This window comes from Triticum dicoccoides, chromosome 2B (genome assembly GCF_002162155.2).
Source record: "Triticum dicoccoides isolate Atlit2015 ecotype Zavitan chromosome 2B, WEW_v2.0, whole genome shotgun sequence".
Lineage (NCBI taxonomy): Eukaryota > Viridiplantae > Streptophyta > Magnoliopsida > Poales > Poaceae > Triticum > Triticum dicoccoides.
In genome coordinates, this window is record NC_041383.1 from 815,410,537 (window position 1) to 815,423,622 (window position 13,086).

The 13,086-nt window shown below is 54.1% G+C and overlaps 1 protein-coding gene across 1 annotated transcript in view; it reads right to left on the reverse strand.

Annotated features, from left to right (window-relative positions):
* LOC119368974 (protein NRT1/ PTR FAMILY 5.10-like) overlaps positions 1 to 4,186 on the reverse strand; it is an 8,974-nt gene extending 4,788 nt beyond the window's left edge. Inside the window, exon 1 of the mRNA XM_037634064.1 lies at positions 4,060 to 4,186. Coding sequence (XP_037489961.1) covers positions 4,060 to 4,186 — 127 coding nt within the window. The remainder of the gene's footprint in view (positions 1 to 4,059) is intronic.
* Positions 4,187 to 13,086: the final 8,900 nt, after the last annotated feature.

Sequence of the window (13,086 nt, forward strand, 5' to 3'; positions counted from 1 at the left end):
GTGGCTGGTGTGAAACCAGACGAGATTGCTCAAGCAAGGCGGTAGCCCTTTCTGCCAATGTCGATGTAGCCGAGAGCGTAGGGTGGTGTGCCGTGACGAGATAGCCATGCGAAGAATGTCGTGGTCGATGTCGAGTCGGGGTGGCCGGTGTCGAGGAAGTCGTCCTGGAGCCGCGGACGCAAGGAGGCGTCGAGTTAGTCATGGGCGCAGTAGTGTCGAAGTAGTGGTGCGTCAGGAAGAAGAGGTGTTGACGAGGCGTCGCGCCGGGTTTGCCAAACTCGGGGACACATCGTAGACGAAGGCACGTGTCGGTGTTGCCAGCATCGGGTATGCGTAGACGGACGAAGACGAAGTTGAAGAAGCGCCGACCAGGCATGCCAGGCCCGGTGACATGTCGTAGACGAAGGCATGCATCGGTGTTGCCAGCATCGGGCATGCCTAGACTAGGACATGCACGAGTTGTACGCCATGCTGGGGAAGTCAGAGAGGCCAGCAGAGAAGGACCCGGTGATGGTAGCGGTGCCAAGCGGCGCGGGGCCGATGTCGCCAACGGTGGTTGGAGTAGACGAAGTTGTCGGGGAAGATGACGGCGACGCTAGCAACGAGCTGGTGTTGGACAAAGACGAAGGGGTGGACTGGCGGCGCGGCTCAGGTGAGCGAGCTGCAACGCAACGAAGAAGAGCGGCTGTCGCGACCTGATGGTGGCGGCGGCTTGGTTATGAGCGTGGCGGCGATGCTTGAACTAGGAGAGGAGAACCCAAACAACGTGACAAAGACCGGCGCGGACAGTAGCGTTCCCGCGCCAAGGAAGGTGGCACAACACATACCACGTAAAGTCGACGTGCGGGGATGGTAGGGTGGACCGCAGGCCACGACGCTACGGCGCAAAGGGGTGACGCAGCGGCAGTAGGTGGGTCGAGGCGACGGCTGTGACCGCGGGCAGCGATGCTGCGACCCGAAGGGGCGGCGGAGCGCGGGTCAGTGCAACCTCGCAGACGGCCTTGGGCGGCAGCGTAGAATGCGTGCCATGCTCGCTACAGCCCGACGGGGCGATGCAACAGCGGTACGCCGGTCATTGCAGCCACAGAGACGGCCTGGAGTGGACGGCCTCGGGGTGGCGGTGGACCTCGGGCTGCGGCACTACGGTTCGAAGGGGCGAGGCATCGATGATGCGGATCGGTGCAGCTGTGGGGGAGAACCACGCGGCGGCGACGCTGCTGCCCGACGGGGCGATGCCACGGCAACCCGATGCCCGATCAGTGTAGAGGTGTTTTGTACTCGGATATGTCTTCATGGGACCTGCGGAGGCGCGCACAGCTGACGGACCAGGTTGGTCGCACGGCCTAGACGAGGCGGATCGGGACGGCGGGCGGGTGAACAATCCGATCGCGCACGAGGTCGGAGACATCGCTCGGAGTATGACGACGTGCGGACGAGCTCATCAGCGCCGGCGCCTGGGCGGCCAGCCCCGAGCGGCGAACGTAATGCCGTGTGGAGGCGGCCGTACATACGCGGCGGAGGCGGAGGCGGGGTGGTGATGCAGAAATTCCAGTCGGAATAGGGCGGCGACAACCGGCGCAGGGCGACGGGCGGACAGAGCACGGACGACGGCCGTGAGGGGCCGCCTGTTACGCAAGGCCGCCGGGTCGGTGAAGAAGCTGGCCGGTCACGCCGGTGTTGGAGTAGAGGCGCACGGGGGTCGACGACGGCGGCATGCGACGCAGATCGATCTTAGATCGGAAAGAAAACGCCGATTAAGATGAGCGACTGATTAAGATGAGCGGCGGCAGAGAGAAAACTCCGGACCAAAGGATCAGGAAAAAGACTGTTTAGGGCAGCCGGTCAACATGATCGACAGACGAACCCTAGGTACAGGGGGCGTGGGCCTCGGCGGCGGTCACTGAGGCCGACGGCCCGCGGGGCGGAAGCGGCGGGCAACGGCTAGGGCTGGATCGGTTAGGTTGATACCATGTTAGAAGAGATAGAGAAGGGTTGGTGAAATTGTTGTTGTCTCGTGGGCATATATATAGAAGTACATGATGTACTTGGAGTACTCCCCCGTTCCAAAATTCTTGTCTTAGATTGTATCGAGACAAATAGTCGAGACAAATCTAGACTTTTGAAACGGAGGGAGTACTCCGTCCACTTCACCAACCAATACGCAATGAACGATCCATGTCAACTAGACGTGTCAAGGTTCCCCTAAAAAAAAAGACGTGTCAGGGCCATCCAAGAAAAATCAGGTGCGGCCGGCCGGCAGGACAGTTCCTGCCTGGTGCGCGGCTCATGTTTTTTTATTTCACTAAGGCTTCCTGATTGAATACACTTTTTCTTGTCAGCCATCGTACTCGCACTGGTATGGCCCGGCCACTTCATCAACGAACACGCAATGAACGATCCATGTCAACTAGACGTGTCGGGGCCATCCAAAAATAATCAGGTGCGGCCGGCCGGCAGGACTGTACCTACCTAATGCGCGATTCGTGTTTCTTTTATTTCACTACGGTTGCCTGATTAATTACACTGTTTCTTGTCGGCCGTCGTACTGGCACTGGCATGACCCGGCCACTTCACCAACCAACACGTAATGAAAGATCCATGTCAACTAGACGTGTTGGGGCCATCAAAAAATAATCAGGTGTGGCCGGCCGGCCGGCCTCATAGTGACGCGCCCTGCAGTAAACCACTTCATAGCATCCATATTATATACTTCCTCTGTCCCAAAATTCTTGTCTTAGATTTGTCTAAATACGAATATATCAAGTCATGTTTTAGTATTAGGTACATCCGCATCTAGACAAATTTAAGACAAGAATTTTGAGACGGAGGGAGTAGACATTATGGACAAATGCAGCAGGTAGGAACAATGATGCCACCTCACCACGAGGCGGCAAGGCCCACCCTGCAGTGCTCCGTTCCGTCGCAGGCATGGCTGGCTGTTACTCGTGGGCTGCCGCCTGGCTTTCTGGCGGCAGGTGCTGCCGTCTCAACGCGTGGCGGCATGTGCCACGCGTCGGCTGGCGTGCCTGCCGCCGTGGCCAGGGTGGTTATTTCTGTCAATTTCATCTAGAGCTAGTTATTTTTATCAATTTCGTTGGGCAGGTGATTCTTTTGGACAAAATCAAGCACCTCCGGAGCTCCACCACAAGGCACTGGATCTGTCAGGCCCGATTCATGCCACCACCGGACGCGCCACAGCAGCCCCACATATCGCCGGCGCCACAACCAGCCACTAGAGGGCCGCCACACGCTCGTTCTATCGGCGCGCTAGGAGCCACCAAGCCACACAAGCCGCGTCGACCGCGGCGAGATCCGGCGGCACATGTCTAGAGTTTCAATCATCCGATTATAAATTCTTAATTCTTTGTACCTTCTTTTCTTCATGATTTTAGGACATTATCCTGCCATGTTGCCTAAGAAGAAGATGTTGGTGCTGAAAAAAAGAGAAGAAAAAAAGAAAGTATTATTGCATCAAGAAACGTCCGAAGAAACTTTTTTTGAAGCACTGAAGTATTATTGTTGTCGATGGAGTCGGTTGAATTTGGTTCTTATTTGAGGTAATCATGGCATGTTAGTTTTATTTTGCCATCTTTTTAGTATTATTGTTGTCGATGGAGTCAGTTTGAATTTAGTTATTATTGTTATCGATGGAGTCAGTTGAATTATTATAGTCAAATTTGGCTGAAATTTATAGGGCCCATGTCATCGAGTTCGTCTAGGTCCTTCCAAAACACAGGGCCGGCCCTGACGCTAGTTCGGAGCCACCAGGAACCGGGCCATCTGTGCAAGATCTGGCCACGACCACCCCAACGCGCGAGGAGCAGAGCACCCTGCCGGCGCCCGAGCAGGACGAGCTGCCGCCAGCACAGCGCCGTGCGCGAGGTTAGCCACCACGAGCGCGAATCCATGTGCCGCAGCAAGGGAGAGGCGGAGGAGGAGGGAACAGCTAGGGGCGGCGGCTCAAGAGGCGTTTTTTTCCTTCTACGGTACATAGTTAGCTAGGTTGATCTAGTAAAATATTCTTATCCGCTAGCTGTAGGAGATGCAGTGAGTGCATACCGGCGACGAAGATGGCGGAGCGCCACCCGCCGGAGGTGGCGTGGTAGACGGGGCGGCCGCGGTAGTCGGAGACGCCGGCCAGCGGCTCCTCCCTGGCCTCGAGAAAGGGAGCCTCGGCGTCCACCATTGCCATCTCCTGCTAGCTTTGCTTGCTTGCTCATAGCTTGTTGGGTCGGCATATATACTTCTATTATCTTGAAGACATTTTCTTCCCCTGTCATCATCGCTTAGAGTTAAAAAAAACATGCTTAATTAGCTGCTCAGACAGACGTGCGCATAAACTAATTAATGTCTGCGTCAATGCACGCATGTTGGATCACGTGGGTTAAGCCTCGAGCGCCACGGTACCAAATCAAGACTTGATTCTTTTTTTTACCAAATCAAGACGTGATAAACACCAAGGGACGGATCACTATTACTAACATGAAGACTTAGCCCATGTACGCACATCATCACGATTCACAAATGAAAAATGCAACCATGACGTACGAGCCTATGACGCCGGGAGAGGCAGGAGCCCATGACGTACTTGACTACGCACGCTGCACGCAGCCACGCACTGAGGCAGATTTTCTTTTTTGAAAAGGACGCACTGAGGCAGATATCGCTAATCTGTATTTCTTCCACAGTTTGTTCGACTCTGCGTCTCCAAGCAGCGATCGGAATCGGATCCCTCCATCGCGTCGCCAACGCCCACCGAGAAGCGGAGAAAGGAAGGGGACGCCGGGAGAGGCTTAACCCCCAAGTGGACACACGGCGGATGAGCGGCAACAACACAAGTGGAAAAGGTAATTTGTTTACACATTAGATTTGTTCATTGCCTTCAAAAATTATCTCAGGCAAGTTTTAGTTTATGCATAATATTACTTTCGAATATAATTGATTTTTTTTTGAAACGTGGGGCAAAAGATTTGCCCCTTTTCATTAATTAGGAGAGGAAAAAGGTCTTCCAAAGTTACAGAGGACAAGAAAATAAAAGCCCCAAGCATGGGGTGCATAACACATCCGCACCACTCTCCTGGTAGAATATGGCCCAAATGTTTCGCCCCGGCGGTCGCCCAAAGAATCGCCGCTTTCTGGATGGTGCGAAGAAGGATGGTTGGAGGAGCAAAGTTGCGTCGAAAAACCCTTGCGTTCCTTTCATCCCAGATCGACTTGCATACTAGCATAGTGAGGGAAGAGATCGCCCTTCCATGGATCCTCTGGGTGGCGACCATGTCGAACCACTAGTCCTTGATACTCCTATAGTTCGCCCAGACTGCAACGTCCAAGCTGACAAGCTGAAGCCGGTCCTTCACCAAGCCCCATAGCCTCAGCGTGTAGCGGCAGCCAAAGAATAGATGCTCGACAGTTTCAAGGCCCCTGCGGCAAAGAGGACAAGGGCCACAGTTTGGCCACCCCCTCTTGGCCAACCGGTCAGCTGTCCAAATCCTGTTTTGTAGAGCAAGCCACGCGAGGAATTTGACGTTCGGGGGCGCCCCGGTCTTCCAAACAACTTTGCACATGTTCAGCGAGTGATGGATAGAAATTGCGCATTGTACGCAGAGGAAGCAGTGTATTCTCCTGAGACCGTATGCTTCCAAATGATGGAGTCTTCGGCATGCTCATCCAGACTAATACCGTGGATTGAAGTCCACAACTCCAGGAATTGTCTCAGGTGGTCAAAATAGAACGCAGCCGTAGAGTTGATTTTGCTAATCCATGCTTCATTGTGCAAAGCTTCCATGACCTTCCATTGCTTTCGAGACGATGCCTTAAAGATCAGGGGGCGATGTCCTTGGGCTTGCACCCGTTTAGCCAAGGGGACTCCCAAAAGGGGGCACGGGCGCCGTTGCCAATGGTGATGGTCGCGCATGCATAGAAAAAGAGCTTATCCTCCTCATCACATATGCTACCCAGGCCAACCCACAATCTCGTTGGCGCGGTCCATTCAAGCCAGAGCCAGCGTAAACGAAGCGCTCGGCAGAACTTCTCCAGGTGTAGGCCCCCAAGGCCCCCAAGGTCCTTGGGTCTACAGACGCGCTCCCAATTGACTTTACACTTGGCCCCAGTCGTCTTGTGCGAGGCCGACCAAAGGAACGCTCGCTCAATCTTGCTGATGTTGTTCAGGGTGCCCCTAGGGATGGGGAGAGCAGTAGTAGTGAAGACAACCTGTGAGGTCAGGACCGATTTGACCAAAACTACTCGGCCCGGAGTTGCAATGTATCTCCCTTCCCAAGGTACAAGCCTTCCAGCGACCTGATCCTCCAGGTACTGAAAGTCGGCACGTTTGAGCTGCCACACCGACAAGGTCAGCCCCAGGTATTTTAGCGGGAAGGAAGCTCTCTTTGCGGGGAGCCCATGAAGAATGGCGTCAAGGTTAAGGTTTCGGCAACGAATGGGGACAACTGAGCTTTTGGAGACATTTGTACAGAGGCCCGTGACCTCCCCAAAACCTTTCAGAATGGAAGCAAGGTTGTCCACATCCTTCTTGATAGGCTTGATGAAAACTGTTGCATCATCGGCGTAGAGCGAGGTCCGAAAGGTAGAACCGCGCCCCTAATCTTGTGAAGCAGCCTGTGCCTGGTGGCTAAGTCGAGAACCTGTTGGAGCGGGTCGATGGCAACACTACTAGGAAAAAGCCTAGCAGCAGCGCGGGTTTTGGCCCTCTCAGTAGCGCGGGTACCAGCGCTACTAATAAGGCGCTACAGCTAACGTATAGCAGTAGCGCCTGTTGATCCACGCTACTGCTACTGATGAATAGCTGTAGCGCTCTTTGGAAAACGGCGCTACTGATATTATCTGCAGCGCTTTTCAGCAGGAAGCGCTACTGGTAAGTCAGCGCTACTGCTAAATTCCCCCCCCCCCTCGCTACTACTAGTTTTATTAGTTTTTTTCCTGCATATTTGTTTTTTATTTGTTTTGTATTTGAATAGGCTTTATACAATAATCTTTAGCATATCATCCTGTTGGGGAACGTAGTAATTTCAAAAAAATTCCTACGCACACGCAAGATCATGGTGATGGCATAGCAACGAGAGGGGAGAGTGTTGTCCATGTACCCTCGTAGACCGTAAGCGGAAGCGTTAGCACAACGCGGTTGATGTAGTCGTACGTCTTCACGATCCGACCGATCCAAGCACCGAACGTACGGCACCTCCGAATTCAGCACACGTTCAGCTCGATGATGATCCCCGGGCTCCGATCCAGCAAAGCTTCGGGGATGAGTTCCGTCAGCACGACGGCGTGGTGACGATGATGATGTTCTACCGGCGCAGGGCTTCGCCTAAACTCCGCGACGATATGACTGAGGTGGAATATGGTGGAGGGGGCACCGCACACGGCTAAGGAACGATCCGTAGATCAACTTGTGTGTCATGGGGTGCCCCCCTGCCCCCGTATATAAAGGAGGGAGGGAGGAGGCCGGCCGGCCCTTGTGGGCGCGCCAAGGAGGAGGAGTCCTCCTCCTAATAGGAGTAGGACTCCCCCTTTCCTACTCCTACTAGGAGGGGAAAGGAAGGGGGAGAGGGGGAAGGAAAGAGGGGGGCGCCGCCTGTCGTGGTTCTAAGCCTGACAGTAGAGTGGGGGTAGGTATGGAGAGGCAAGGTCCTAGCTATGGAGAGGTTGTAAGCACCAGGGATGTACGAGTTCAGGCCCTTCTCGGAAGAAGTAATAGCCCTACGTCTCGGAGCCCGGAGGCGGTCGAGTGGATTATGCGTATATGAGTTACAAGGTGCCGAACCCTTCTGCCTGTGGAGGGGGGTGGCTTATATAGAGTGCGCCAGGACCCCAGCCAGCCCACGTAGGAGAGGGTTTAAGGTGAGTTAAGTCTGGGGCGTTACTGGTAACGCCCCACAGAAAGTGCCTTTACTATCATAAAGTCTACTTGATTACAGGCCGTTGCAGTGCAGAGTGCCTCTTGACTTTCCGGTGGTCGAGTGAGTCTTCGTGGTCGAGTCCTTCAAGTCAGTCGAGTGTGTCCCTCGTTGGTCGACTGGAAGGTGACTTCTTCTAAGGGTGTCCTTGGGTAAGGTACTTAGATCAGGTCTATGACCCTACCCTAGGTACATAACCCCATCATTAGCCCCCGAATGGATTGAGGCTTCGAGTGAGGAAGGAGTTGATGTTGTTTCCGATTAACCTTTGCGCTCTGGTCGTGCGTTGTCCTGGACCAAAGAATCTCTTCGTCGACAGGGAGCAACTTGCCTTCAGTCGACTCGATCCATTCTATTTTTGCGTCGAGTGATCTTTCGGGCTTCGACGATCTCCGAGCGACGGATTGCCGGAAACACCGCGTCTGACAGACTGATTTGCTGTTCGCGGATTCTGCGGGATGCGAAATTTGGGGACGCGCGCGAAGCGGGGCGGACCGCGGCGTTCGGATGGGACGGGGCATAGACGCCTCGATCTCCGCGCTGCTTTTTTCGCCACGTATCCCGTCTGCGTAACTGCTCCCAGATATGATTAGATCGACCGGGTCCACCTGTCATCCACTCGGAAGGGACCTTATAAATGTGCCCGGCGAGGATTTCTGTGCTGCGCCTTAGCATTCTCTCCCTCTCTCTGCTTCCTTCTTCCCCGCCCAGCGTGCTCGCTCTCGCCCCCATACCACTTCCCTTCGCGCATCTCGCCGGCGACCATGGCCAAGGAGAAGACGGCGGCGCTGGAGCGTGCAAAGAAGGCGTCGGCGTCGGAGAAGGCAAAGGGGAGATCCACCAGCCGCGGAGGGTCCTCGTCCAGATCCCGCCTGCCGAAGGGCTGGGTCCAAGGAGACTGGATCCAGTCGACCATCACAGAGAATGACCTCCTCGACATGGCCAACGAGGGCTTGATCCCCCACGGAGCTGCGAGGCTTCCGGGGAAGGAGTAGCAGCCCCAGCCAGAAGAGGGTGAGTGTGTGCTTTTGGCCACCCATGTTGATCGTGGGTTTTCCTTGCCGCCGAGTGTTTTCTTCCGTGGCTTCTTGAATTTCTTCGGAGCGCAGCTCCACCACTTTACCCCAAACTCCATTGCCTATCTTGCTGTGTTCGTGTCCATGTGTGAGGGTTTCTTGGGCTGTCGACCGCACTGGGGTTTATTCAAACATATATTCACGTGTCGCTCTCAGACCGTGAAGAAGGCGAGCCCAAGTGATGAGAGAACCCGAGTCGTCCAAATGTGTGGGGGTCTGGGATCCAGGTGAGGAATAAGAGCACCTTCCCGCCCATGACCTTTCCCAAGTCAGTCAGAGGCTGGCAGTCGACCTGGTTCTACTGCCGGGACCAGTCGACGCCGGGACAGTCGAGTGGACTCCCACAGTTTACCATGGACCGAGTGAACAAGCCCTCCTCTCTGAAGTTGATCCCGGAGGAGAAAGCTGATGTGAAGATGTTGATGGAGCGCGTGGTGCAGTTGGTTCGGGAGGGAGTGACGGGCATGGATCTCCTGGAGGTCTTCCTCAGGCGTCGCATCCAGCCCCTTCAGTTCCGGAGCCACTGCATGTGGTTGTACTGTGGGACCGAAGACGAGACTAGAGTCCATCCAGAAGCAGTCGACGATGTCACTCTGGAAAGATGGATGGTAGCCGTTACCGGAAATAAGGACAACCCACGCGGAGCCAGAAGGATTCCTCCACTCGACCACAACAGCGATCCAAACAAGGTACATTTGCCCTGCTCTCCACTGCATTTTTGTCGCATTCGTTCTTGTTTATCCTGCCGACTGGTCGACTGATCCTTGTCTTGATATCTGCTAGGCTCTCACCGAGCTGTACTCGATGCCCAATGGGGCACAAACTCCGACTGAGGAGGGTGAGGCGAGCGGGGGTGAGAGCCAGGAAGAGGAGGAGTGGGACTCGGACGTTGCAGGGGATGACGACGACAATGATGATGACGACGGCGATGACGATGACGTTGAAGACGAGGAGGAAGAGGAGGAGGAGGTCGTACCACCGCGCTCGGAAAGGCGGTCGAAGCTTGTCCACGACCCTTCGACCGAACGTGGTAAGGGGGTTGCGACCGCGACCCAGTCGACCAAGCGCCCTCGGACCACCTCTCCGGTGCCGACTGAAAAGGCGCCGAAGCAGCCCAGGGCGGCCCCGTCGAAGACGATCAAGCTCCTACCGAAGATGAAGGTGTCCATCCCTACCATATCAGGGTAATCGTGTTGTTTGAATCTTCTCATTTTGTGTGAACTTTGTCTCTGGTCGACGCTGAAGCTAGTCGACTGATCCTTTGGAGTTGCAGTGCTGCTACTTCTGAAACCTCGGCCCGGGCTGATGACCACGAGATGGAGGACGCAGCAACTTCGAACCCAGGTACTGTATTCTTAACGCCGTTCTTAGTCGACTGACTCGCGATCTCTGATCCTGATTCTTCTCCGCAGCTCCACCCAATACTGTTATCAATCTTCCTGATGATGATGAGGACGAAGAGCCGTTGAAGCGCAGGAGGAGTCGGAAAGCGTCCGCCAGTAAGGTGCCTCAGGATGTGACGGCGCCTGAGATTCTGACTGTGGAGGAAGAGAACACCACTCGACACACGGTGTCCTTCGCAAATCCACTGACGAGTGCTCAGCAACCCTCCCTCTTCACGACGCACCACGTCCCAGAGGACCAAGCTGGCGCAGCGAAGGAGGCGATACGCCAGGCGGGAATCATGATGGAGCAGCTGAAGACCATCCGGGACGCGAGCCAGGCAGCTTATGACGCCAGTTCTGCCCTCCAAAGCAATGTTCAGGTCAGTCGACCACCGTTTGTTCTGTTGGATATGCTGCCACAAACTTTTCCTTTCCGGGATTTATAGTAGTCACCCACTGGGTGTTGTCGATTGAGCTCCGTATTAGTGGGGGCACGCTGAGTGCACCCGCTGGGTGTAGTCCCCAAGGCTAAGGTCGACTGCTGGCAGTCGGCCTTAGGCTTTATAATTTCAGTCTTTCTGTCATTGGACCGAGTCGACTGGATTTCGCAAACCGGTCGACTGGTCGACTTTGTCTTTAATAGGATTAGTGGGGGCACGCTGAGTGCACCCACTGGGTGTAGTCTCCAAGGCTAGGGTCGACTGCTGGCAGTCGGCCTTAGGCTTTATGATGTCAATCTTTCTGTCAGTCGACTATGTCGACTGGATTTCACAAACCGGTGGGGGCACGCTGAGTGCACCCACTGGGTGTAGTCCCCGAGACTGTGGTCGACTGCTTGCAGTTGATCACAGTCTTAGAGAATGCATCTCGCACTTTTTTTTTGAGGTCGACTGGTCGACTTTGTCTTCAACAGGATTAGTGGGGGCACGCTGAGTGCACCCACTGGGTGTAGTCCCCGAGACTACGGTCGAATGCTTGTATTCGGCTGTAGTCTTAGAAACGTGTGTTTTTCCCTTTTTCACTCGGAAGTGAATTATATTTGACATTTAGTCGATTGGTTCTTCGCAGAACTCTTGTGATCTTGTGGCTCGCTACTCAGAGCTGGAACACAAGCATACTCAAGTCGAGCTGAGCTTGAAGCTGGTTCAGGAGAAGCTGACAAAGGCAAAGGAGGAGACCGAAGGTATGTTTGGTGAGACCCTGACGACTGCTTTTCCCCTTGCTTGTTTCAAAATCTGATCTTGCTGTAACTTGCAGGTAAGGTAAGGGAGGCCCAACAGAAGAAAGACCTTGAGCTAGCTGAGAAGATCAAGCTTGCTGACGAGAAGTTAGCTTCAGTCACCAAGCTTGAACAAGACAATACCAATCTGAAAGCTGCTCTTGGGATTGCCAACAAGGAGGTCAGTCGACTGAAAACTGATAAAGCTGTCCTGACCGACCAAGTCAGCAAATTGACTGGGAAGAAAACTGATGTGGAGGCCTTCCTGAGTGGACTTGCCAAGAAGCTGTTTCTTATGCTTGAAGGTAAACCTCTATGCTTGGCAAACATTTCCAATTGTGATTTTTTCATTCGACCATCCCCTTGACTTAGTGATCACCCTTGCAGAATTTTGTCAAAACTTTGAAGAAGAAACTAGTCGGCTGGAGCCAAACCTCGACCCCGTCAATTCTCCGGTGAACGATGAAGTTGCCATGGATGTTCTCCGACTGGAGTCCCGTGTTGCAGCTGTCGTGGACTATCTCGCAAGGCTGAAGGCCGCCACATCTCGCATCGACTCGACGCTCTAGCCTGAAGAGACACTTCAGAATGATCTTGAGTCGCTGATGGCCCGGTTGAACACGATCCCTGGTCGAGTGCAGGAATGGAAGAAGTCCTCGGCTCGGTGTGGTGCAGATGTTGCTCTGTGTCTTGCCCGAGTCCACTGTAAGGATGCACGAGAAGAGAAGCTGGCGGCTCTTCGGGTGGCCAACACCAAGAAACACGACTTCAGGTCCTTTATGGAAACTTTCCTTGCAGCTGCCACTCGGATCGCCGACGGGATCGACCTTGATGAATTCGTTGCACCTTCCAGCCCTCCACAGGAGGGGTAAAAAACTTCTTCTGGCTCGACGCTTTAAATTTGCCTCGGTATGCCGAGTGGAATTGTAACCGATAAACCTTAACAGGCTTAATGCCTGAGCACTCTCGGTTCCTTTAGATATCGATTCAAACTTGAATTTGGTGCTTGAATACGATTGCTTTTGGCTCGAAATGTCTTTTGCAGGTTCAAAGCAAGGCGCCTTTATTGCAATCGACTTATTCTTCAGTCCACTTAGGCGAGCACTGGGCCGCAGCTAAGCCTCCGAGTGGAAGTCTGGCTTACCACTCGGTAGGATTTTTATAACTTAGGCGAGCACAGGGCTGCAGCTAAGCCTCCGAGTGAGAGGGTCGCTCTCCACTTGGTAGGATTTTTATAACTTAGGCGAGTGCTTGGACTGCAGCTAAGCCCCCGAGTGAGAGGGTTGCTCTTCACTCGGTAGGATTTTTATAACTTAGGCGAGCGCTTGGACTGCAGCTAAGCCCCCGAGTGAGAGGGTTGCTCTTCACTCGGTAGGATTTTTATAACTTAGGCGAGTGCTTGGACTGCAGCTAAGCCCCCGAGTGAGAGGGTTGCTCTTCACTCGGTAGGATTTTTATAACTTAGGCAAGCGCTTGGACTGCAGCTAAGCCCC